Below are 26,737 nucleotides of genomic sequence, written 5' to 3' on the forward strand. Positions count from 1 at the left end.
ATACGATTATCTTTTGGAGTACCAAAAAAAAAAAAGAATTTTGATTTTTTTGACCCACCCTAGTGTATACTCACATAAAGCAAAAACAAATTAAACTCGTTCAAGTCTTCAAAGAAAAATTCTATAAGTACCTACTTACTTTACTTTCTATACAATAACATAGAATTTAATGAAATTACAAAACAAATTAAATATTTTCTAGAAAATACAAAAACTTACTTTTTGCACAGATAAGAGACAATAAGTCGAAATTGCATGCTCAAAAGACAGTTTATAGTTTTACTAGCACATACTTTTTTCTGTAGCAAATGCTGAAAATTTTTCAAGATGATATTGTATAACTTGAAAATTAAATAGCATCTACGTTTACTTGTCTTTGGCACTTTTGTAAGGCCATACTAAGAGACTATAGCAGGGGCGTACATCCATACATTCCATCGGGGCAGCCAATCTTGGATTTTTTCGAAAATCAAAGAAAAAGTTCTTCTATTTATTCAACCCGTTTTCAAAAAATTGATTTTTCAAAAAAAAAATTTTTAACATATTTGAAAAATCCAAAAATGTGTTTTTTTTAAATTTTATAAGGTTTATAAAATATGTTTATTTTAACGTTTTCGTTGAAATCTGTTTATCATTTACGAGAATTTCATAAATAAAAAAAAAAACCATTCTTTGTCAGGTATCGTTAATAACCGTACAAAACATATTTTTAATTTCAAAAGTTGCCTCTTAAAAAACTTTGATCAAAATCGTAAGAGCCGTTTTTGAAAATAGATGTTTAAATATTTCCGTTATATGACAGGTACCGATAGTTTTGGTCCTAAAAAAAATTTTCAAGTTGTCCTCCAGGGAATCCAAAACTATTTTCTACCAAGTTTGAAAAAATCACTATAGTAGTTTAGGCTGTAGTTCGAGGTACATACAGACGGACAGATAGACTAGTAGAATCGTCGGACACACTTTTTTGGCATTCTCCATAATCGTAATGTTATGTATTTCTGATTGTTATCTCGAGTTTGTTTTTTTTTTCCGAATCCTAAACTTGTCGAATAGTAGGTGCCTTCATCGTAAGTAAAAACAATAATTTCGCTTGCAAAAATAACAAGCAACAAGACCCCAAAGAAATATTAAGATTCATATAATTAGAGCTTAAAGACTCCTCTTTTTACTTGCTCTATAGGGCAAGTATTGGATTCGTTTCAAAAAAAAAATTGAGGTTTTAATCACAACCAAAAAGTCCGAAAAAGTGGGTCTCGCAATTCTGTCCGTGCGTCTGTGCGGTTGTGTGTTCATCTGTACACATTTCCACAGCCTAAACGGGTGGGTGGATTTTCTTCAAAATTTGGTACAGCTGATTTTGATGAAATTCTAAAAGTTGATTTTTTTTTTGTTTTCTTATATCTCGCTTAATAAGTGTACCTCCCATAAAAATTTTTCAATTTAAACCAAATATCTCGAAAACGGCTCTAACGATTTTGATTAAACTTTGCAGACGTTATATTCAAAGCGATTGCAATAAAACTGCATTTTTATTTTTTCCAAAAAATCAAATAAAATATTTTTTTTTCATTTATCAAAATTTTTCGCTAAATTTCGACTCTTCCATAATATTAATTTTTTTTTTAATTTATATAGAGCCAGCTCTTAAAATCTACAAGTAAACTAACATAAAAATGCTTTGAACTGCAAGAGCAAGTACGTGCGACCCCAGTCGTGCATATTATTTAATTGGATCTTGAGGATTTTTTTCCGAATATATGTTTGTATGCTATCATCTCATCTACACACTCGTAGTCACTTCCAGTCGTACTCACTCAGTCAGCCTTTTTTTGGAAATTCAAAAAAAAAAATGTTTTTTTTTTATCAAAACTTGTTTCGAAACTTAAGTTTTCATTTTCAACCCCGATGGGCAGAGCGGCAAAGTAAAACTTTATCTAAGGTGGCGTGCTCAAAACCTTCGAAATAAATTCGCCACTTCTTGATTCTTTTTTTTTTTTTTAGTTAATTCAATGAAGATTTACTGAATAGAATTCTGAAGAACACACTCCCACTCACACTTTGGGTACAGTGTGTTTTTGTGTCCAAAAAATGATTTCAACAAACTATTGTTATGAAAAATTCCACAAAACACTCTTAAAGAATCATAATATCTACAATTTTTGATAACAACTGCTGAAAGATAACCATTCAATTGTGGTAAGAAATAATAATTTTGTGAAAGAGTATATTTTCTTCAGGACGATATGGTTTTTCCCACAAACGGAACTTCATTACAAAACATCAAATTTGCACTAACCAAAGCATAAATTATTACCACAACCACCCTAAAACCTAATCCTTTTGAATGCAAACCAAGTCTATATTTATATTTCTTGTTCTTGTTCTCAAAGATATGATTCTCTATGGCTTTTCATATCTCAGGTTCATTTAAACAAAATGCAAATCAACACCTAAATTTCCTTATAATTCTATATACCTATACAGTTGAGGTTTCATCTCAAAAAGGAAAACCTCAAAAACGTGATTAAGTCTAAGCACTTTATAATTGAATAGAAAAGTATCACCCGAAATTCGCATGAATTTGTGCATAGAGCATTTATTTTTGGAAATATTATATTTTTACAAAAAAAAAAAAACGTTTTGTGAAAATTTTTGCGGTAAGGAAAATTTTGAAATCAATTTCAAACCACAAAATTGCATCATAAACCGCTGTATAATCAATTTTGAATGTCTTAGAATTAAAAAACTTCAAGTTGTGTTGTGTCGGTTGACATAATGTCTGAAAAGCTCTTAATATTTTTTGGAAGCTAAAAAATAAGAGGAATGAAGCTGCAACCAACAAAAAGTGGTTTTGATAATTTTGAAGGAGATGAGAATTTTACCGACAGTGGTATTACTTTGAGGTTGGTCAAGCGTCTGGAAAACAAAATGATTTTATAAAAACAAGATTCCTCATTGACAACTTTTGTACCAAAAACAGTCGACCTTAAAATGAACTCCATTTGTCTAAAATTCTGAAATAAACCATCAAGGATTCCATAGTAGTTTAAAATATCATACAAATTGCTATTACGAATTACGAACGATTCTGTGATTGTTCCTTCGGGGTTCGTAACGAATTTACGTTACGAATGGAATAAATAATGGGGCAAAGTATTGAAAAACCATTTGATACTTTTAGACAAATTTTAAAAGAAAAAAACTTTGACATTCTGACTAACTTTAAATACGAGAAAAAGAAATTAAAACTTAGTTTTTAATTACAATAACTTCTTCAACAATTTTACGACCTTAAACTTTTAAAATATTAAAATTATAGATCCCAGATATTTTATAGAAATGGAACTTATTATATTCCTTTACTGCTCTTTAATAAAAACTTTCTCCAAAAAAATATTCATAATAGAGAACACAAAGATCATTTTACATTTTGTAGGTAATTTTAAAGTAGGTATCGCTTTCGAATGAATTTTTCAAAATGAAAACAAATTTCGATGGTCATTATCACCTAATCTCCAACAGAAGGTCCTCAAAAGTTTTATACCGAAATGGAAAAAGTAAAAACACAATAAAAATGTTGCTGATGGGTGCTGAAAAGAAAACCTCAGTCACAGACTTAAAATAAATACCAACTCTCTATTGACCTTTCGAATTGCCACTAAATAATTTCTGAACTAATTTAAAAAGTATATTCCTACATACTCCTCTCTACCACCTACCTACCTATCTAAATCGAATGATAGAAAACCAATTTGGTGGCTTTTGCCCTATTTCGTTATCTTTTGTGGTGATTTTCAGTTAAATGAAATCACAATAAACCAGCCGGTGATGGCTTTTAGAATAAGAAGAAGAAGAAGAAGAACCTTAAAGCAAAAATCCAATCCCAGACAATCTGCCTTCATATTTTTCTATATGTATTCTACCGAAACCGAAAACCAAAAACTTGACCGTGTCTATTTCTATTGTCTGTCCATGTGGTTCGATGGAATATTATATTATGCGATGCCTTTATCCAAGAGCTGCAGCTATATTATACATTGAAATGGAGATTCAAAGATGGCAGGATGGCAATATGATTTTTCAATATAATTTTGTTCGAGATTTAGAAAGGATTTTTTGCTTATGAATAATTTCAACATTTTCCCTTTACTTTTTAGCTGTTCAATTTTCAAAGCAATTTATGCTTTATGTATATTTAAGCCTCTTAACAATATGATTCTTATACATATTTATAAATGTTAAAAGAGTTCACATATGAATGAATGAATCCCTTTGCGGTAACGGTAACATATTATTAGGTTTTTTCTTTCGAAAAAAAAAAATATATTGAATGGAAGGTATTTTATTTTTCATACCTATGAAGCAGCTTTTACATTTTTATTTTTATAAATCTATGTGAAAGTGACAAAATGAAATCCTGCAAATTTCATTTTGTTTTTCTCACAGAAAATGAGACAATATTTCTGCCGTTATAAAAGTTCTTAATCTTGAATTGATCGCAGTCAAATTAATTTGATTTTTCCACGTTATCTTATACATGGAAAGTAAAAATCTTCAAGCCATTCTTCGATGGTTACATTTTTGGTTCAAAGTTGAAACAACGTTGTAAAATTTTAAAATTATTATCAGACTATTTTCAAAGATCAAAGTTGATGCTTTGGCCCATATGCATACAAAAAAGGAATTTAATTAGTATAAACTAGGTTTTATATGCACAAAATGTGGATAGAAAAAGTTTATACCTTACATTTTTTCTAGCAAAAGAATTTACTACTTTTTATGCATATCACCCTATGATTCAATTATTTTCAACTTTACTTTGATTCAGTACTTTTTATAATTAAAAAGGTTGTTTTTTCTTCAGGTCACTGGGGCGTATGTGGAACATTTTTTTTTTTTTTAATTGAAAAAATTTATTGAAAATTGTTCTATTTTTGAGTAATTTAACAGATGTATTGATATTTCTGTTGATTGTGACATTACAAATTGCGAGGAGAAGTTATATCAAGGTGTATATGAATCTTTTTTCCCCTAATTCTCTAAAAATGCTCTTCCACGGAAATAAAAAAAACACAAAGGGGTTTTTATTAAACAGGTAATTATGCGAGTATCTTCGTTTCTTTTTTGAGAATCCCTGCATTTGTTTGTTATGTCATTCCATTTAATTTGAGCAATGCACGATCTACACTCACTTATGGTATAGGGTCAATGTGGGTAAATGTAAACAATTTCATGTCTTTTTTTTCTTTCGACTTTAGATTTTTATATGTTTTCACGGAACAACTTGAATGGTATCTTCAAATGCAAATATGAAATGATGGCAATTCTTCTTTATAAATATAAACAAATATTTCCCAAATTGTTTACATTACTGTCAAATATGGCATGTTTACAAATACCCCACCATGTTTGTGTTTTTTTACAAATTTGGGGTAAATGTAAACTGTGGTTTAAAATTTAGAATTTCCTCTTTATCATATGGATAACAACTTGAAAAACGTTCAAGAAGGTATTTGACAAAAACTTTTTCAAATTTCAATAAAAGTTTTTGTTTTCTTCCTTTGATTCTTTATATAGGCGCCCAATATGCATCCTGAGCAGCTCCGAACGTCAAATTTTTTGTTTTTTTACGTCAAAGACCGATTTTGCAACATCATCCACTGAAAATGATGGTGTTGGCTACTTTAAAATGTGACTCCGCGGCACTTTAGCAATAGTAATTGACTAAAAATACGTTATTTTTATTAAAACCAATAATTTCAGCAAAAATATATGTTTATATTTACCCCCAGAATACGTTGTTTACATTTACCCATTATGAAAAATATTCTGGGGTAAATGTAAACACATGCAAATCGACATAAATGCCCTGTATTTTAAAATTTGCTTGTATCACATAGAATCTACATCAAAATTAAAAACAAAAAAGTATTTGCAAATTATACTGACATAATTGAATCTGCAAAAATATTTAATTTTTCTGAAAGACTAACGACTTGTTTGGCACTTTAAAAAATTATCTTTCACGGAAAATACGCTCGTCGAATGAATTCTCTCTTGACAGCAATGAGCTTTACGTATATGTTAAAAGATACATGCGTCCGCGATTTGTACTTATGTATGCATCAAAGAGATTTAAATGAAACTTGTTATGAGCCATGTTTTCATTTACCCCTGTTTACATTTACCCACATTGACCCTAATGACTCCAATTGTATCAAAATCAATAAGTTTCAAAATTTCCGAAATACATATGTAGAAAAATTAACTATAAATGTGTGAGGAATATAATGAATAATAATGGGTCAGGTCCACTTCTCTAGAGGTTGGATGTTTTAAGGTCTTAAAAATGTAGAGTTTCGTTTTATATGAAAGAAAGTAAGTTATATGAAAGAAAGTATTTTTAGAGATATAGAGCTATTAATCTGTGAAACTTTAATATCAAAATAACGAAGAAAAAAAAAATAACAAAAATTGAATATAATTCAATTTATAAGTTCAAGTGACCTCAACTCCAAAAATTTATAAAGCGTTTCGCCCAGGCACGACAGTGGGCTCATCAGTTAGATCTGTCGTACCCTTACTAAGACGCCTTATTTTGGTCGATGTTTACCGACACTATATATAACTCACAGCATGAATATACTGTGAATTTTAATATTCTAAGGGCATACATTTTCTAAGTGTCTGAATTTAAACAAATTCCCTTAGAATATTAAAATTCACAGTATATTCATGCTTCACGCTTTGTAAATTTTTGGAGTTGAGGTCACTTGAACTTATAAATCGAATTTTATTTCAAAAGTTCTTTTAGTTCCATCTACTTTAAACTAGTATTTTTCTTTTCTCTGGAGGTGAAACGTTTGTTTTGAAAAAGAGACAAGTCCATTTTACAAATGCTTTTGGGCCATACAAAAACTGGATTGTAGGTACTTGTTTTGTAAAAATAGCTCGTCATATTTGCTTTAACTTATTGTAAATGGCAGAGATACCCAAAGGAGATGGGAACCTTTCGTACGTTTTACCCCCCAAAACCCATTTGTTTATTTCGTGTTGTTGTAATCTCTTTTGTATTCGTGAATAAATGTGAAAAACACACATAGTGTAGCCACGGTGTTTTTACGCACACCTAGCCAGAAATGTACGATTTTTCACGCATACTTAGCCAAAAGCGTCCGTTTTTTCACGCATACTTAGCCTAAAATGTCCGACGGGGCTTGTAGGCAAACAAGTGTGACGTCACAAGTTTCCCATCTCCTTCTGTGTATCTCTGGTAAATGGGTTCAAAGAACTTGCAACACATCAAAAACAGGCTGATAAATATCTATTATATACATTAAAGTTTGGTTTTGTGTACGTTCGCTAACCGGCCACACCAGCTGACTTATTTTCTTAATTTTTTTTTAAATCAAAGAAGCATAAGAGTAAGAGGAGAAGGTTTAAGGCAAAAAAAAAAAATTCAGATTTTATTGGGTAAATATTGGTAACACGACATTGAAAAAAGAGGCTATTTTCTAAACGGTAAGTTGTAAAGAGTTGACTTTTTTTTAAATGATAGACAAATTTATTTAATAATTAAAAAAGGTGTTGAAAAAATTCAAAAAAAATTTCGAAACCAAGTTATGAAGGTTTTTTTGCAGTCATAACCCTTCGACAAAAAACTAATTACAGGTACGCAAAATTTTGCACAGACATTTGAGTTACACCATTAGAAAGATATTTAAAAAAAAAAATTAGGAGTCTAATACGGATTTTTTTCAAAGGCCCTGTATTTTGAAATACAAATTTTTGAAAAACAACTAACTTTTAGGGACAATTTTGACACATTACACATAAAAAGGTAATATATTCCGAACTGACATTGGTCGCCAGATTGTCAAAACATGACACTTTGGCGACCAATGTCAGCTACCGAATTCTTAATTGTTTAAAACATCGACGAAAAACGCACAAAAACCGATAAACCACGCACACCACTAATTTTTAAACAATTACTTACCATTTTCCGCGATGAAACACGAAGAAAATTTGTTATTTTTCAATTTATAATATTTTTAAATGACATTTTATATGTAAATTAAAACAAAAACAAATTTCCTGTTTACTGCGATTGAAATATAAAAACTAAAGGCCGACCTGACAGATTGGTGCCCAATTTTGACAAACAAATTTTGACAACGTTCGGAATATATTACCTTATTATGTGTACTGTGCATTTTTGAGTTGTTTTTTATTTTTTTGAATTGTTAAAAGCCTGCAAAAAATCTCAAACTAATAGAAAATATAAGTTTTAGTTATGCTCATGCATGAGTATTTTGCATAGGCTACTTTTGCTAAAAGTTTAAAAGTGAATATTTTTAAACTCATTTTATGAACTTTTCAAGATTTGATCCTCTTTTTCATTTGAAAATTAACTAATTACAGAGTCGAAAATTAGAAATAAATACAGGAAATGGCGGAACAAGGTCCGCCGGTTCAGCTAGTTCCTTATAAAAAAGTTATATCCATTTTTAATTTCGTCTAAAAAATTTATAAAATGCACTTATCTCCCTTTAAAAATCAACGATTCAATAGATTTTTGTTTTTAATTATTCTTTTATTTAAACATTGGATAATAGTTGGAAAACATTTTTATTTATCAAATTATTTTTTATCTCGTACACAGTTTTCCCACAAAGTAATTTATGGTTCGAAGTTTTAATAAAACTCAATTTCCAACTTTTTTCACTAGTTTAGCATTTTAATTTAACAAAATTGTTTCATAAATATAAACGATGTGAGATGTGACGGTCTAACTAACTATATGTGGAGCTGGAGGTATTTAATTTGTACAGGATTTGTTTAATGTCTTTGGTGCGAAATAATTCAAAATCATCTTCCTCATCAAAATAAATATTCACGTGCCATATTATAAAAAAAAACCTTGACTTGACTGAGTTAAACTATTTTTAGCTTTTCTGTAGTTTTTTGAATGTTTTAAAAAAGTAAATTTAAGTTGATCATATTAGGTAGGCCTAGAAGGATTATATTCCAAAAAGGTCCTTGGTTGTACCTTTCATTTGATACCAAGAAAATTCATTAACCCCTCGACCAACACACCAAAAAACAGGACTTGAGCAAAAAACTCATGTTCAACGCTTCTAGCCTTAAAACGGGCTACATGACAAAACTGCCAGGCTTTGACCGGAAAGACTCTGAATTTTTATAGCTGACAATAGTACCTCTTTCACTTCCAATTTGAATTTTTCTTTAGTTCAATGAGTTAAGTGTTTCTGCAGAGGCCGCACAGTGAGGAACCTTGTATGGTAAAGTGGAAATAAATAAGTATAGAATAATAGAAAATAAAAAGATAAATCAACACCAGTAATTTCCGCCCACTGCCCCACCCACTAAAGTGAAAAATGGCTATTTAAGTTGAAAAAACTCGAAAACTAGTACTTTTGCATGAAATTTAACGAAGACAATGTGATTTGCCGTAACCAAAATATACTTTTCTGAAGGTTTTTGGTGTGTTGAACTCGAATCCGAAGTCAAAAATAATTTATCAGCTCCTGTTTTTGAAATATTACCATTATAAAATGCAAAAAAAGTTGTATTTTTTACTATTTCGGACCTTATTCTTTTATATAAGGAAAATTGTCTGAACATATTTAGTAACGGTTCTACTAATTTCCTTCTTTCAAGACCTGTTTAAATCTGTTCTATATCTTTTTTACCGCCTGAGATATCTTGAGTTGTTTGGCATGTTATACCTACCATAGAAATTATACCGTCATTATCTCCTTTATTATACATACAGCCAAACCCACTTACTTTATTTTAAGATATCTCGGGAAATAAAAAAGATATGGAAAAGATTTGAACAGGTCTTGAAAGAAGGAAAATAGTTATAATAGAAACCGTTATTAAATCGTGGACACAAAGCCAAAACCATGAATCTGCAAAATTGTAGTTTTGAGAAAAACGACTTTAAAGTTTTGGAAACTCATGCATTCTTATGGAAACTCGTGCAACGGAAATCGATATTTTAGACTCTTATGCAACAGATGAAGGATTGGGATCGAGGCAGTGAATAGAGGGACCGATAACAAATAAAATGACGCATTAAAGTGAAAATGTCCATAAATGCAGATTCGCGGTTTTGGCGTTGTGCCGACAAAATGTGTTCAAACAATATTCTTTATATAAAAGAATAGGGTCAGGAATATTAAAAAAAAGTTTTTTTTTCATTTTCTTACGGTAATATTTCAAAAACGTTAGCTGATTAATTTTTTCGGATTCGAGTTGAGCGCATCGAAAGCAGCAAAAAAAAATTATATTAAACCAGTCCAGGTAGGTAGGTACTAAAAAAAATCAAGTCAGGTTTAAAATGCATGTAATTTCAACTTCAAATGGTTCTAAAAGACGAATCCGGACAGTTCCGGTTGAAATCTTTGCAGGGAATTCTTGCTTAATACTACAAGCCTACACTATCCGCTGGAATCAACGAGACAATGTCGGCAAATGGCGGTAGTGCTTGAAACTCTAAAAGACTAAAATTAATAGCCAAATTTAAATGTTTCTTGTTTAAAAACGATTTTTTTCTTAAATATAATAGGCTATTGATTATGTCATTTAGAAAGGAACTAAGACGTTCACGGGTTTTTATTGCAGGAATCGTTCAATTAGTTATAAAAGAACATAAGACCGCGGAGTGCTATTAAATGAGAGGGTGGAAACTGAAGATAGGGGTGTAAAAGCCCCCTTTTTGGTTTTTTCAATATATCTCGTGAACCGAGCAAAATTTTAGTATATTGCTCTCAAAACTTTTTGTAAAGAATTGAATTTCCTATTAGAATAATGTTTTTTAAAAATTGAAAAAAAAAATTTCCATACCAAAATAGTCGAAACAATCATAAAAAAAATATCAAAAAAATCAATTTTTTGAGTTTTTTTGCTTTTTTAGTTGTACATTTTTTTTGGGTTGAGATAGGCATAAACATTGCTCTAAAGAAAAAAAGAAGATTAAATTTCCTTCAAAACCCTGTACTCACTAAATTTTTTCATTGAAAATTAAACGAAGTATGGCCATTTTAATCTATCTTTTTTTTTCGCATTTTTAGTTTTACTCAAGTAAAACAGAAACATTTGAGGGGAACGTACGATAACTTAAGCACCAAGAACTGATAATTAGATTTTGTAGAAGGGTTAAATACAATCATTGTTTACTATGGGAGGGGGGTCTATGTCCCCCCGTTTTGGCGGGAGGGGCAATATTCTAAAAAAAATACTTAAAATAAAAAAAAATTATTAAAAAACAACGGCAACACTCACAGTTTTGATTGATAATTTTTTCAAAAGCTAGAATTATAAACTTAATATTAATTTTAAAATGAAGTTATTTTAATCAATTGTTTTTGAAATACCCGATTTCAAAGTCAAAACTTGTGAAAAAAAGTTTAAAAAGCACATTGAGTACAATTTTCACAAAGACTATGGACTTCCATACGAAATTGATCGACAAAGTAAACTGCCTTAATTGATTTCTTATCAAATCATGAAAATCATAATGTTCCTATGCCTTCTACTTTTTGAGAAAATTGAAAAATAGACAAAATACTCTCATTATTGGAATCACTCGTTTATTAAAAAAAAAATTGATTAAAATAACTTCATTTTAAAATTAATATTAAGTTTATAATTCTAGCTTTTGAAAAAAGTATCAATCAAAACTGTGAGTGTTGCCGTTGTTTTTTAATAATTTTTTTTTATTTTAAGTATTTTTTTTAGAAAATTGCCCCTCCCGCCAAAACGGGGGGACATAGACCCCTCCTCCCATAGTAAACAATGATTGTATTTAACCCCTCTACAAAATCTCATTATCAGTTCTTGGTGCTTAAGTTATCGTACTTTCCCCTCAAATGTTTCTGTTTTACTTGAGTAAAACTAAAAATGCGAAAAAAAAAGATAGATTAAAATGGCCATACTTCGGTTAATTTTCAATGAAAAAATTTAGTGAGTACAGGGTTTTGAAGGAAATTTAATCTTCTTTTTTTCTTTAGAGCAATGTTTATGCCTATCTCAACCCAAAAAAAATGTAAAACTAAAAAAGCAAAAAAACTCAAAAAATCGATTTTTTTGATATTTTTTTTATGATTGTTTCGACTATTTTGGTATGGAAACTTTTTTTTTCAATTTTTAAAAAAACATTATTCTAATAGGAAATTCAATTCTCTACAAAAAGTTTTGAGAGCAATATACTAAAATTTTGCTCGGTTCACGAGATATATTGAAAAAACCAAAAAGGGGGCTTTTACACCCCTATCTTCAGTTTCCACCCTCTCATTTAATAGCACTCCGCGGTTTTATGTTCTTTTATAACCCATTGAACGATTCCTGCAATAAAAACCCGTGAACGTCTTAGTTCCTTATTGCCCTGTTTTTTTCGACATAATCAATAGCCTATAAGGATATTTTCAAAAACTAATGTCAGATTCGAAATTATGGCATCAAAATATGGTTTTCAAAAAATCTTTTCATTTTCTATTATAATCTGTATTTTAGAAAATACTTTTTTCACATTTGTTTAGCTTCAAATAGCTCTAAAAAATTAATTAGGACGAACTAGGATGAGATTTTTGGTGGTAAATGTTGCTGAGATTCAACACTATCATATGATATGAGTCCGCCTTCAAAGGCAAACAGAGGAAGTAGTTAAAACAATTTTTGAACTTAAAATTCCGGAAAATTATAAGTATTCTTAAAATGAAAAATCAAAGAAATTTTTTTCCGCTAAAATTGTTACTCATATTGTTAATCTGTTTATTTTTAATATATTTAAAAAAAAAATGTTTGAAAGTCCAAATTTAACTGATTTTATACCATTTAAAAAATACTCACATCAGTTTTCATAATTTTTCAACTTTGAATACAAATTTCCATATCTAGACATTTTTTTTTTGAAAGAAATGCTTTCACATCCTGATTCTACAACATAATTACTGTAAGAAAAACTTCCAACATATAAAAAAAATCCAGCTTTCACACCAAAAAAAAAAAACATGATCTAATTGAATTCACCCACAACAAAATTTAAACTTAGGTTTTATCCTAAAAAGTAAAAAAAAAATAAAACTTGGATTTCTTGTATCCTTTGAAATTGTACTGAATTTCCCGAATTTTGTCCCTGGAAGAATCAGTTTTTGGATTTAACTTGTTGGACTTGTCAAATATAAGTGAATAAGGCATTATTATTATGAGAATCTACTCAAATTTATATCTTTTTATATAAAATCGTTTCTATAATTTCTTAATAAATAAAAATATCACGAGCTAACAAGGCAATCATTTTTGTTTTCGATTCACACTATCGGTCAACCAGTTCATATGGTGAAAAAATGACAAAGAAACAAAATACTGAAATTATCATTGACTTTATGTTTCATATTGTAATTTAAAAAAGAAAAAAAAAACTTAAATAAATATCACAATATACAAATATAAATTATTATAAAATTTAATTAGGTATCATTTACACAAACGATCCTATTTTTAATTATACATAAATGCTTAGTCAACTATTCTAGTTCTTAAAAAAATATACATACATAGCTTAAATAATTTTTATTATTATTTTAACTCTTAAGTTAGTTCTATAATTTTTGGTTTCTTTAGTAAGCTCTAAACTGTTTTTTTTTTATTTTTTTTTTTTTGTAAGTAGGAATGTTTTTTTTTTTTAATAAAATTAACTGACTAATCGTTCATTGTCTCCAAATATCTGATCGTAATTTTCAATGAGTACTTTTGCTATTGTATTCATGCGGGCAATATCGAACTCTATTTGATTAACGGCCAATATGCAGGGACCCCAAACGATGGCCAAATTTGATGCAGGCATACGATTTTCACTGCTATAGTGGGCAACCCTAAAATATACACATTTTTTTTATTTTAATAAATTTACAAATCATTTATTTAAGTTTTCTTAACTTACGTTGTAAGATGTTTTATAAGAAATTTCAAAGTTTCTCGATTGGGATTTTTCATTGTTTGAAGAGCTATTTTCATATCCTCAATAGCTGATGGCTCCATTAAGTTTTTTGTTGGTGCAAAACTTTTATAAGTATTATGTGGTATTAGTGGCGAGCCCAATTCTCTGAAGAACATTTTCAATAGACTGGTCAATGTATGAATATCATCGGTAACTAATAGTTTCGGATCGTAGATATAACTTTCGGTAAGTTTTTGTTTAAGTTCATCTATGGCAACCTTATTGCCAGAGGCTCTATATAAACCATCCACTTGGATGCAGTCTTTTTGTTCAATATATTCGATGCAATCGACAACAAAACGTGGTACATCGGGATATGAGGTTTCATTCATTTCTAAAAATTCTAATGGAGCTTTGAAAATAGGATACTTTGGTTTCATTCCATCTTCTAAGTAAAGACTAGTTGCTTCGTTGCGTCTAAATAAATTTCGACTTTTTTTGCCTTCTTTTGGGGATCTTGGATGTCTGAGGAATAAATAGAAATAAAAAAAGATTTTTCGTGATTTATGAAATCGAGAAATAATGTTATTGGAACTTACAATTTGAATACTCCTCGTTGCACTGGAAATAAAATAGAAAAGAAAAGTTTAATTAGCAAATGGATTATTTGAATCATAAGCTTATTAGGTTAAATAAGGTTGACAATGCATTAAAACTTTAATTTATCATTTGTTTGCTATTTAAATCTGTTTCTGTGGCAATAATTTAACTTTTAAAAATTGGAAAAATTAACTTACATTTATTTCTCACTCTTTCGGTAATTGACTTCTTATCTTCTTCAGCTGGCATATCAAGTAAACTTGAACTAGAAATACTTTTGAATCTTTGAAGAACCCCTACACGGGGCGGAGTGCTATCCATTTCTTGAACTGTTTGAGCTTTTAGTATTTGACTTTCTGAAACGATCTGAAATAAAAAGAAAAAAAAAATATGTATTTAATTTTCTGCATTTTTACAAATAAATTTCAAACTTTGGTAATGCAACAACAAGAGTTAAAGAAATGAAATCAAAATCACTTGTCTTTTTTCAAAATTGGTTTGAGTTTCAAAAAAGATAGAGACTAAAAAATTTCAGAAGTCAATTATCTTAAGTGATTTTGGTCAAGAATGATATGTATTTAAAATTGCAAGCTCCATATTTGTTGCCTCTATCTAAAATCAATTCAAACAAGTTAAAAAGGAGTAAAGTGAGCAAATAATTATTTTGGTCTTAATAACATTGCGTTTCAATTTTGATACTTTGATTGTTAAGTGTTAAAAATAAAAATCCGGAATTTTCCGGTCTCTATCTTCTCAAGCAGCAACTACAGAGCGTTAAAAGTTTGACAAAGAGCATTCCAATTTGACGGTAAATATTTTTGCTCTCATAATTTTTCGCTATCATTTATGGGAATTTAAATAAATCGATTTGAAAAATTATGGAGGGATGGCAGGAATCATGGGGAGGGTAAAAAATTACTTAGAAATATTTAAATATTAATAATTAAATTCACGGAATTTTACGATAATACCATTGTATTTAATTTACCTAGATAATTTTTCTTATTTAATTAACTAATTGTGTAAATATATAAAAATCAAAAGCAGCTAATCATTGAAATAAATTATAACTAATCCAAAAAAAAATAATTAACTATAGGTATTATTAAATTTTCCTTTACTTACAAATAAAAACTATTTGGAAATGCCGTTTTTTGGCGACCTATTTCTCAAATCATCAAATTTAACATTTCTGCCTTCGTCAACTTATTGCAATTTCAGAGTTAAAAAAATTGTGAATGTGACATGAGACTAGAAATTTTAAACGGTGTTTATTTTAGATAATTGCATTTTCTTCGATATGGCCATCTATGAAAGTTGCAAAGTGGGTGTTCAAACAAAGTTAGTAAGCGGTCAAAAGTTTCATGTGCAAATTATTTCTTTAGACAGTATTTTAACGAACAGCAATTAGGGTAAGTCGTTCTATGCTGGGGATCAATTCCCGATCTGTGAAACTGTAAAGTGATAAAAATAATATCATTTCAATTTTAACAGCGTTTTTTCATTTTATTATTTCACAGGCAAGTCTAATGCGATTCTCAAACTCAATGTGATAAGATGTGTACTAAAAAGTACTAAATGAAAAAAACTTTCATTTTTGAGAAAAATAGCTTATATGAACAAAAGTTTTCATAATAAACAAATTCTAATTAGCCTTGTGAGTATGGCGGTTGCCTTTTACTCTCCCGACCTAGGTTCGAATCCGGGTGTAGTTGAGATTGTTTATTTTTTTTTTAATTGTGTTTTTTATTTGTTTATTATTTTTCACAAGAATATTGGGTTATGATAAAAAATTTATCATGTGAAAAGATTTAGACATTTGTTTTATTTCTTTCACAAACCAAGAATCGAAATTATTATGAAAACGTGATAAAACTTATCATTTCACATTTTCACAGATCGGGAATTGACCCCCTGGGCCTGTATTTAGGAAAGGGAATGGAAGAATGATATGATTCAATAAAAAGATAAAAGAGAAACAATTACTAAGAAAAGTTTATAAAAGCTTGAAAGGTAGGTACTTTTTTAAATTTTAGGTTTTGTCAACAATCAATTACCTATTTAATATTTGACAACCGACAAATCGCGATATTTTAACTGTACACTTTATATACAAAAAAGTAAATGAAGAGTCAAATAGTAATTGAATAGAAGATAGAACCCCTTGTCATACCAAAAATTCAGTACAGGATGAAAAATATGTAAAAGGTCACCTGAAAGAATAATTATCTACACCCCGTCACATTTTTGTACTTTGTCTATAATCCAGTCAAATAAGGGTTTAACCTCGGAATGAATGCTAATAGAAATTTTTGCTCAATACCTTCGTTTTGGCATTCTATAACATACCTCAAAAGTCTAGAAAAATCTCATGTCCGCAAGTCGCGATTTTGTAGGTCAAAGCGGGAAATAGGGGTTTTCAAAATTAGCAAAAAAAAGACGATGGTATTATATAAACATATGATACATGATTTCAAGGTATTTTTTAATGCTGAACAAATTTTTTAATGCTGAAAAAATCTAACATCAAGGCAATCTGACGTCTCTGAAAAAAGTTATACCTGTTTTTCATCTGTCAACCCATATTATTATAACAGTTTCTAACTAACTACCGAAAAACCCTTAAAAGTTATGGTAGCGGAACCAAATTTTGCATGAAGGTTTTTATATCCATTATCATTAAGAATCAAAACAATGCAATGTAAAAAACATTCATATCTATGACAAAATGGTATTTTTTGAGAAAAGGGGAAATTTTGGGATATGCACTAAAAAGCATCCTGGTACAATCTTATAATTAGTGCTAATAGGCTAATTTTTTTGTTTCTATCTTTATTTGGATATTCTATAACTTATTTCAAAAATCTAAAAAAACTCCATGTCCGCAAGTCCTAATTTTCTGGTTTGAAAATAAGGTGCAGATTTTAAAAAATTGAAAAACTACACTTCAGATATTTTTGTCAGATCAACATTAATAAGGCACATTACTTTTCAGGGATGGTGAGATTGATTTGTTTGTGGGTTTTGTTGAAATCAGCGTTAAAAAATACCTTGAAATCATATGGGTTATGTTGGTATTTACATACATATTAGAATCTAAAGTTTTCTTATTATTTTTTTTAAATCTGCACCTAACTTTAGTTTAGCCTGGAAAATTAGAACTTGCGGACAAGAGATTTTTTTAGATTTTTGACATAAATTATAGAATATCCGAACAAACATAGAAACCAAAAAATTAGCCTATTAGAAATAATTCCCAGATTGTACCAGGATGTTTGTTAGTGCATATCCTAAAATTTCCCCTTTCTCAAAAAATACCATTTGTTCATAGATTTATGTAGGTATATGTTTTTTTTCATTGTATTGTTTTGAATCTTAATGGTAAAAGATACGAAAACCCTCATGCAAAATTTGGTTCCTCTACCATAATTTTTAAGGGTTTTTCGGTAGTAAGTTAGCAACTGTTATAATAATATGGGTTGACAGATGAAAAATAGGTATAACTTTTTTCAGAGATGTCAGATTGCCTTTATTTTAGATTTTTTGGAATCACCATTGAAAAATACCATGTATCATATGTGTATATAATACCATCGTCTTTTTTTGCTAATTTTGAAAACACCCATTTCGCGTTTTGACCTTGAAAATTGCGACTTGCGCACATGAGATTTTTCTAGACTTTTGAGGTATGTTATAGAATGCCAAAACGAAGGTTTTGAGCAAAAAAAATTCTATTAGCATTCATTCCGAGATTTACCCCTTTTGCACCTATTTGACTGTATTACCAATATTTCAGTTATTGAGTAATTCCATGTGAAAAGAATATACGAAAAATACCTATGTCATGAAATCTTTTTGTGTCATTTTTTACTGGTTCCTAAGCTCAAAATATGAACTTCTGTATATAAATAATCCCCCAAAAATGAATGAATTATTTCCTTAAGTCACTAAATTTTTGAGAGTAAAAAAAACTATGATCTTAAATTACTTTTTTGCATATTTCTTGCGACTTTAAACATAATTGAAAGAATGTTTTTTTGCGTTTGTAGGGTGATATTTAGACCTTTCCAAAACCGTTATTAAAAATGAAATTAGTCAAATTTAAGCTGATCTATTACAAAAAAGGTGAACAACACATTTTATTTTTTTTTTTTTCTAAAAAACCCATTTTTTAGTTTTTTTTTTTCAAAACTGTTTTTGAAGTAAAATTTTATGATCTTTTCAAAAAAAATTATCCCGTTATGATTTTTACACTTTTAAGCTATTTTTTCAAATTTTTTTGTTGTTGTTTTTCTAGGCATACTTAGTATTTGGGTTATATCTTGAGTAATAAATGACTAATCTGAACAAAAGAACCAGAAGCTGAAAGCTGAATAAATAAGTAAGAAACACTAGAATAACTTTTCTGGGTAACTTTAGATGTTTAAGTGCAATGTATTAAAACATTTTAAAAAATCGATATTTTAAAGCAAATTTTTGCAAAAAAAAACTTTATTACTTAAAAAAAAATCAAAATCTTTCTAATCCTCATAGTTTTAAATATTAAACATATTATTATTTTCATTTGAAAACATTTTATTATTTCAGAATTTTGGATAAACGATATCAGATTACATTGTTTTTTTTTTTAATAGAGGTGTAAATTGGTAAAGATAAAAATATACAAAACTCCTTATTACCACTCGTAAAATGTGTTAAACAAAAATGGTTCAAAAAGATTTTGAAAGTTCATATTTTATTCAAATTTAGCCGTATTCAATTTTTGACAATACACGACAATTTTAATGAAAAATAAAGTTTCTTCTTTTCTCCGTTACATGTTCAATATCTATAAATACTCAAAGGATAAAAATGGATTATTTAGTAGAAAAATTAAAAATGTCGTTTTTTCTCATTTTTGAAAAGTTTTTCTTAAGTTTTTTGCAATATTTGAATTTTAAATTATTTTAAAAAGATACCGATAGAATATCGATAGGAAATTTAATTATCTACAAAAAATTACTCAATAAAAATTTTCAAATTCGGCTTCCTTTTCAAGTTATAGACAAAAACTCAAAAAGTAACAGAAAAAGTCGAAAATATTGATCGTTTTAAAAATTGTCATATCTTTATGAATTATCCATAGATTTTGAAGAAAACTATCTTTTTATCTTTGCCAGAAAATGTACTATACATGAAAAATTTAAAACTATGAGGATTCGAAATATTTTGATTTTTTCTTTAAGTAATAAAGTTTTTTTTTGCAAAAATTTGCTTTAAAATATCGATTTTTTTTTAAATGTTTTAATACATTGCACTTAAACATCTAAAGTTACCCAGAAAAGTTATTCTAGTGTTTCTTACTTATTTATTCAGCTTTCAGGTTCTGGTTCTTTTGTTCAGATTAGTCATTTATTACTCAAGATATAACCCAAATACTAAGTATGCCTAGAAAAACAACAACAAAAAACTTTGAAAAAATAGTTTAAAAGTGTAAAAATCATAACGGGATAATTTTTTTTGAAAAGATCGTAAAATTTTACTTCAAAAACAATTTTGAAAAAAAAACTAAAAAATGATTTTTTTTAGAAAAAAAATAAAATATGTTTTCACCTTTTTTGTAATAGATCAGCTTAAATTTGACTAATTTCATTTTTAATAGAGGTTTTGGAAAGGTCTAAATATCACCCTACAAACGGAAAAAAACATTCATTCAATTATGTTTAAAGTCGCAAGAAAAGTAATTTAAGATCAGAAGTTCATATTTTGAGCTTAGGAACCAGTAAAAAATTACACAAAAAGATTTCATGACATAGGTATTTTTCGTATATTCTTTTCACATGGAATTACTCTATTATGAAACTTTGAGATTTATATTTTTTAAATCGAAATTGTTCAAAAATTGCTTAAACAAAATTCATTGTATACTATATTTCTCCACTACTCTCTTAAACTAGATTGAATGCAAGTTTTTATCATAACTTTTGCCTCATATAAAAACTTAATACGTGCACCTCATTTTATACCTATTCAGTTCCTAATAATCTGAATAAAGCAAGTACGAAATTATTGAAACCGTATGAAACGAGCCTGAAGATCCACCAAACTTCTCTCAAAAGTTTTTTTCTGTGGGAAATAATTGTTTTAGTTGATTTTGTTTGTTGCAATTGGATTAGTTTTTGGAGGCAAACATGCTGTGGCACGAAAAAACACGAGCAAAAAAATGTTGTAGCAATTTTTAAAAAAAGGTTCTCTAAATTCCGACTTAAAAATATAATCCCCTGATCCAAATACCTACACAATTCCTAATCGGTTACAGCTCTCTCTCTCGCCTTTTTTTCTACATATAGATTTTTTACAAAAAAAAACAAATGCATTAACATCAGAATGCAATAGCGTTTTCATCTCAATACAAGGGCGATCTAAGTAAAGCAAAAACATTTTTATTTAAAAAGCTTTATTAATGATCGAATCAATTCATGAAAAAAAAAAAAAAAAAAAAAAAAAAAAAAACAACAAAAAATATAAATCAAATGGTTTCTAAACTCCTCTTTGTGTTTGTATCTATTAAAAGTAACAAATAATATAAAATGTATGTGTCAGAAAGTATAGATATATTTTTTTTATAACAAATAAATCTGTGTTTTTCCCCAACAGCTCACAATGAAATGAAATAAAAGTTGAAAAAGTAGGTATAGGTATATTATATACCTACTCGTATCTACATTAGAACAAATCGACCTTCGTCGGACATTATTGAGCAAAAGGTTATCAACCGAACCAGGGCGAACGCGTTATTACAAACCACAAGCCACAACACAGCAGCAAAACAATAAAAAAAAAAAATACAAATTTAAAGTGAAACTTTGTTTTTATCTTTTCCAGAGTTCGGACAAATAAAATAATAATTCATCATAAAACAGAAGAAAAATGAAAAAAAAAAAAAAAAACAGATGAAAAAAAAAAAAGAATTCCAGATGAATCACACTCTTTAATGTGTAGCAATGTACGCCATATGTATTTATCTATTTTAATAGCCTCGAATAGGAATACATTATCTCGTATCTTTTTTTCACTATAAAAACATAGACTTTCCAATTCATTGTTTTCTATTGTTTTTCCTAACAACACTGTGAGAAGTTTTTTTTTTTTTTTTCTTTTTTTCTCTCTTGTTTTTTCCGAAAACAAAACAATAACAAAAAACGATTGTATTAAGACTATTTTTTCACTGAAGTTGATTATTATTATTTGCCAGTAAAGTGTATAGTTATGAAATATATTTTGCTTACCATGTCTTCTTCATCCTCGAGATAATTTACATCCAACAGCAAATATTTCCACGCTTGAACTGAATCTGGCAGTATTGGGCTCCCACTTTCACTCGATGATTTTTTTGCAAATTTATTTCCATCGAAGCAGGGTGATCGCCTCGTCGTAGTATCGTAATAGTCCGCCGCACTTGTTGTTGGCGGTGTAGAACCATTCGCACCGCCTCGCCCTGTCTTTTTAATGGACAACAACGATGATGATGATGATGATGAAAGCGACAACAACGACGCGGGTAATGGTGGCGGTTGTGGTGGCATCTGCTGCGCAAAATAGCTCGAACATCGATTCCGATCGTATTCATATAGAACCGCACGTATCTTTGGATCTTTCAGGCTATAGAATATGCATATGTTCCTTAATATGTGATGTGTGACGCTCGGAATACATCCGCTACCGTCGCCAACGCCAGTACTGGACGTTGTCGATGCCAAAGTCATCGTACTAATACTGCTAGCATATCCAGTTATGGTACTTCCACTGGACGATTGTATTGTATTCACACTGATCGTGTCCGCATCCCTATTCCCACCACAAGCCCTCATATCCAACTTGGTTGTGAATGTAAATTCGTCATCGGGCTCCCATTCATCGTGATCTTCAATATCTGCTGCGACTCCAACTAGAGAACTAGATGAGTCACATCTTCGTGGCAAGTGGTGATCGCCGTCGTAGTATACATCTGTGATGTCAGTCTCTTCAGCCACTTCGCCTAAGGTTTTGAACTTCCATATAGGTTGGTAGATTGGCTCTTCTTCTTTTTCATCTTCATCATGATCGGCCTTTGTATTCAAAGTTCCATTAGGTACTGTCATTGTTTCGATTGAATCAACACCTGCTGGTAATTTTGGGTGAGGCACTTCAAATTTCTTCTCTTCAAAACTGGAAGAATGGGATTTATATTCGATGGCTAGAAGTTCTTGTTTATTTATTTCTAATGACCTTGCTTCCATACAACAATCACTTGACACTTTCTTTTTCACACAAACAAGTTGTACATTTTTCTGATGATTTTTAGACAAAAACACTTGAAAACGTTGGAATATCTTTTTCAATTTGGGATATGAAAGATGACAGAGATGAGATGATTTATCAACACCACTTAAAAATAATTTCAAGGGAATTTCATAGTTTATAACGATTTTATTGAGACTTTTCGAGAGCAGTAAGTCAAAGGCAATTTGATCTAGATTTAGGTTTAGGTTCTGTGGGAGCGTCGAAATTACTTGATAACTTTTTGAATCACTTGTTGAAGATTGTGGTAGAATATCTAACAAAACTTCATTAACCACTTGACTATTTTCACAATTTCTAAATTCGACAAATGTAGACAACGACGATGACGATGAAGACGATGATGGTGACGGTGATGGTGGAGAAATATTATTATTATCTGATTCACGGAGAAGAATTGAATCAAAAACCTGCAAAATATCACTAACAAAATCCGAATCTTTCTCGTAGATACAGCACCTTTTGTTCAACTGATGCTCTGGCTTACGTCGATTTCCGTTCAGACCTGCAGCCAGAGCTACGACTTGAGCCTGCGCAGAAGACTGCTGCAATAAACAATTACTATCGTTCCGCCGCCGCTGTTGATGATCTCCCACCATCCAAACTACACCACCACCGTCGCCGTCATCGTCGTCGTCGACGTTCTCGTCTACAACAACACGCTGCTGATAATTAGTTTGTGCTCGTTGTTGTTTGTTTTCAATATGATCGTCGACAACGACGTCGAGTTTCAGGTGGATCCCCTGACGTTTTGTTTTCATATGCTCTTTATAAGCTACACTGTGTGGCCCTGGTTTCTCCATGAGATTCCGTTTAAATTCATTAACCATTTGCTGTGCAAATTCTACCTGACTGATTTCATCAGAAAATGAGCTCGTTTCAGATTTAGCTTGTGCTAAAATCTGTTTCGTATGCCTTTGCATTTGATCGTAAGATTCTACGTGCCTAGGATAAAATACAAACGATGAAGCATTAAATTCTGAGAAATTCCCAGGAATACTTTTCGGATTACTAAGCACCGTATCTGGCGCCCCAAAACTATAATAATCGTGGGTTTCACACCTCAATGACGTCATCCATTCACTAACACTATTCCGTATGGTATGTAAATATGACAATGAGTTATTACGAGTTGTATTGTTATCATCTAAAAACAACAATGAATCGTGACTATTGATAGAGGTGCTACAATACAACGGATCATCACATCTGCCGACAATACTGACGGTGGTTCCACTGATTAGATAATCGTCAGATTGTGATTTTTGTTTTATACATTCGTAATGTGTTCGATGCAAATGATCATCTTCGTCGCTTTTGCGCAGTTTCCCATAAATATGATGATCACTTGTACTAGCTTTGATTTTATTATTATGTTGTTGTTGTTGTTTTTGTTTTAACTCACAAATACGATTCAAATCGAAGGTTTCATTTGTAGAAAAAACATTCTCAAAACCGTCGACATTGTGTACAATTTGTAATTTCCGATTAGGAGATTTTATATTCACTACTTGAGACGACGACGTTGTTGTAGCAGCGTTAAACGACTTGACTCTCTTCAACGATCCGAGAAGACTGTGAATCAAACGTTTTTTCAACTTTTTCTTTGAACTCAATTTAACATTGTTATCGATATTATTCTCCTTAATGTGTTTGTTAGAAGTTTCTAAACAAAATAAACACTCGTCACCGCTGTACAATTGAGAGCACTTATCACATATATTCTCATAAATATTATTGGTGTTATCTTCGGCCGACACAGTCGGACACCCGTTTAGTACGTATTGACAGAAATTGCACAATTCACCGCGTGCTTCGAATACTCCATAGCCACACCCGGAGCATAGATTTTCGTAAGCTGGACTATTATCGTCGGTCTTAGAAGTATTGAAGAACTTTGAAAATATTAACGTCTTGCTAGAACCGAATTGAACATTTGAATATTCATGAAGATCGTTGAAATTGTTACAATGGCCGTTTTTCGCACTTCCGATGCAGTCGGTGTTGGTGGTGGTGATGGTGTTCAGATTTAAATTGTGACCGGCACTCGCACTACCAAGACTGTTTATGGTTGAGTTTGAGGTTGAAGTTCCTCTGAAATCGAAATGAACATTCTCGGAGCTACTTCCTTTTGGCATGATTGTTGTTTTTTCATTTATGGAAATTTTGTGTTAAAAATTTTGTTTTATTGTATTGGTGTATCTTTTTTGTATAGCTTTTGTTGTTGGTTATTTTTATGTACATAAATCAAGAACAGCAGAGCGACTCACATTCCAGAATGAATGAGTCATTTTGAAATCGTGTTTGTGATATTATCATAACTGTATATATTTACGCGAATTATGTTGGGAATTTTTGTATTATATTCTTAAAAGAGGTTATATTTCTTGCACTGATACACGCACGCATACAAAGTTCTTCGTTGATAACAAAGGTGTGTGTTTATTTATTTGTCTTCTTTCAAAATCAAACAACGATAAGAGACACGATCGATTTTAGGAAAGGAAGTTATAATTTTTGTTGGTATCAGTTTGTTCACTTTTAAAGTGATTTTTTATTACTTAAAAATTTGTTTCTATTATCAACTACACTGGGACGGATACTTAATCTGACTAATCTTATGTCTTGGAGCTCTGGACTTCGTTTGGAAAATGTTCAGAATGAAGATTTTTAACGAACACGAAAAAAATAAAATACTTCTATACACATATTGAATGAGTTTTTATATGATGCCTTTTAGAGGGTGAAGACAAGTAGGATGGATGCATGTTTCGACTTCATCGTCGTCGTAGTCGTCGTCGTCAGAGACATGTGTAGTTTAATCAAAATCAATTCAGGAAAAAAAAAATAATAAAAAAATATACAACCAACAATTGAGATCATTGTGCTTAATTAATTAAGTTCAAAGATCATCTAGAGAGACGGAGATGACTGGGGGCTGTTGTACGTACACATTCTTTTACTTGCGACATGTAATACAGTGAGGATTGATCAGTATGAGACTGCTTGAAAAAATAAATGAAAATAATTAAATTGGTTATGTTTTATTGATAAAAATTTTGAATTTTGTATTATAAAGGAAGTTGATTTTATAACAATTAGTCATGAACGTAAAAATGCGAAGACCAAAATATTTGAAAATATTTTTTATATTATCAAATCAAGGTTTGACGAGGGAAGTAAAAGTTCAGACAGTAAACTTAATTTAAAATCAGTTTTTTTTATTTTTCACTACTACTTTTTTATAATGTTGTTTTTTTTTTTTCTAAAGCGAATAAATTGATCTTATGACTTCGTCTTTTAGAAAAAAAAAATTACTGACAAATTTTATATTCGTTAAAATTTAAATGCATGACAGGTCACTCGTTCTTTAAAATCTATTTCTTTATTTTTCTGATGACGGCATTTTTTTCCAAAATAAATTCTACTCATTCATCACATGAAATATCGACTTCAAAAATTCCTGATCACTTATCCATAACTGAAACCTAACTTAGGTATTATTAAAAAATCTAATTTTTGCAGCTTATTAACTTAGTTTTAATAATAGCACAAGATTTTAAAAGATTTTTACCAGCTAAGGAGTGCTTTTGTTTTTTGAAAAATATTTTTAAAATCAACAACTTTAAGAAATTTCAAAACTTAGATTTTTTCTAAAAACTAAATTTTTTATGTAAGAAGATTATTTTAAATTAATATTATAAAAAATGTAAAAAATAAATCTACTTTATTCATTCAATTTCTTACACAAGAAAGAATAAAAAAAAAATAGATTTTTAGGGATTTTTTTACAATTATAATTTTTATTTAATTTCTCATACAAGAAAAAATATTAAAAAAAATAGATTT

The 26,737-nt window shown here is 29.7% G+C and overlaps 2 protein-coding genes across 2 annotated transcripts in view; one reads left to right on the top strand and one right to left on the bottom strand.

Moving 5' to 3' along the window:
* LOC129909540 (odorant receptor 7a-like) overlaps window positions 1-26,737 on the top strand; it is a 61,543-nt gene that overhangs the window by 13,577 nt on the left and 21,229 nt on the right. The window lies entirely within an intron of this gene.
* On the bottom strand, window positions 13,494-25,842 carry LOC129908349 (uncharacterized). The gene is made up of 5 exons (XM_055984777.1): window positions 21,838-25,842; window positions 14,767-14,935; window positions 14,569-14,590; window positions 13,973-14,494; window positions 13,494-13,904 (listed from the first exon to the last, which is right to left on the bottom strand). Exons 1-5 carry the CDS (start codon window positions 25,024-25,026, stop codon window positions 13,724-13,726), a joined length of 4,083 nt encoding a protein of 1,360 aa, XP_055840752.1. The 5' UTR covers window positions 25,027-25,842; the 3' UTR covers window positions 13,494-13,723.

This window comes from Episyrphus balteatus, chromosome 2, assembly GCF_945859705.1.
Source record: "Episyrphus balteatus chromosome 2, idEpiBalt1.1, whole genome shotgun sequence".
Taxonomy (NCBI): domain Eukaryota; kingdom Metazoa; phylum Arthropoda; class Insecta; order Diptera; family Syrphidae; genus Episyrphus; species Episyrphus balteatus.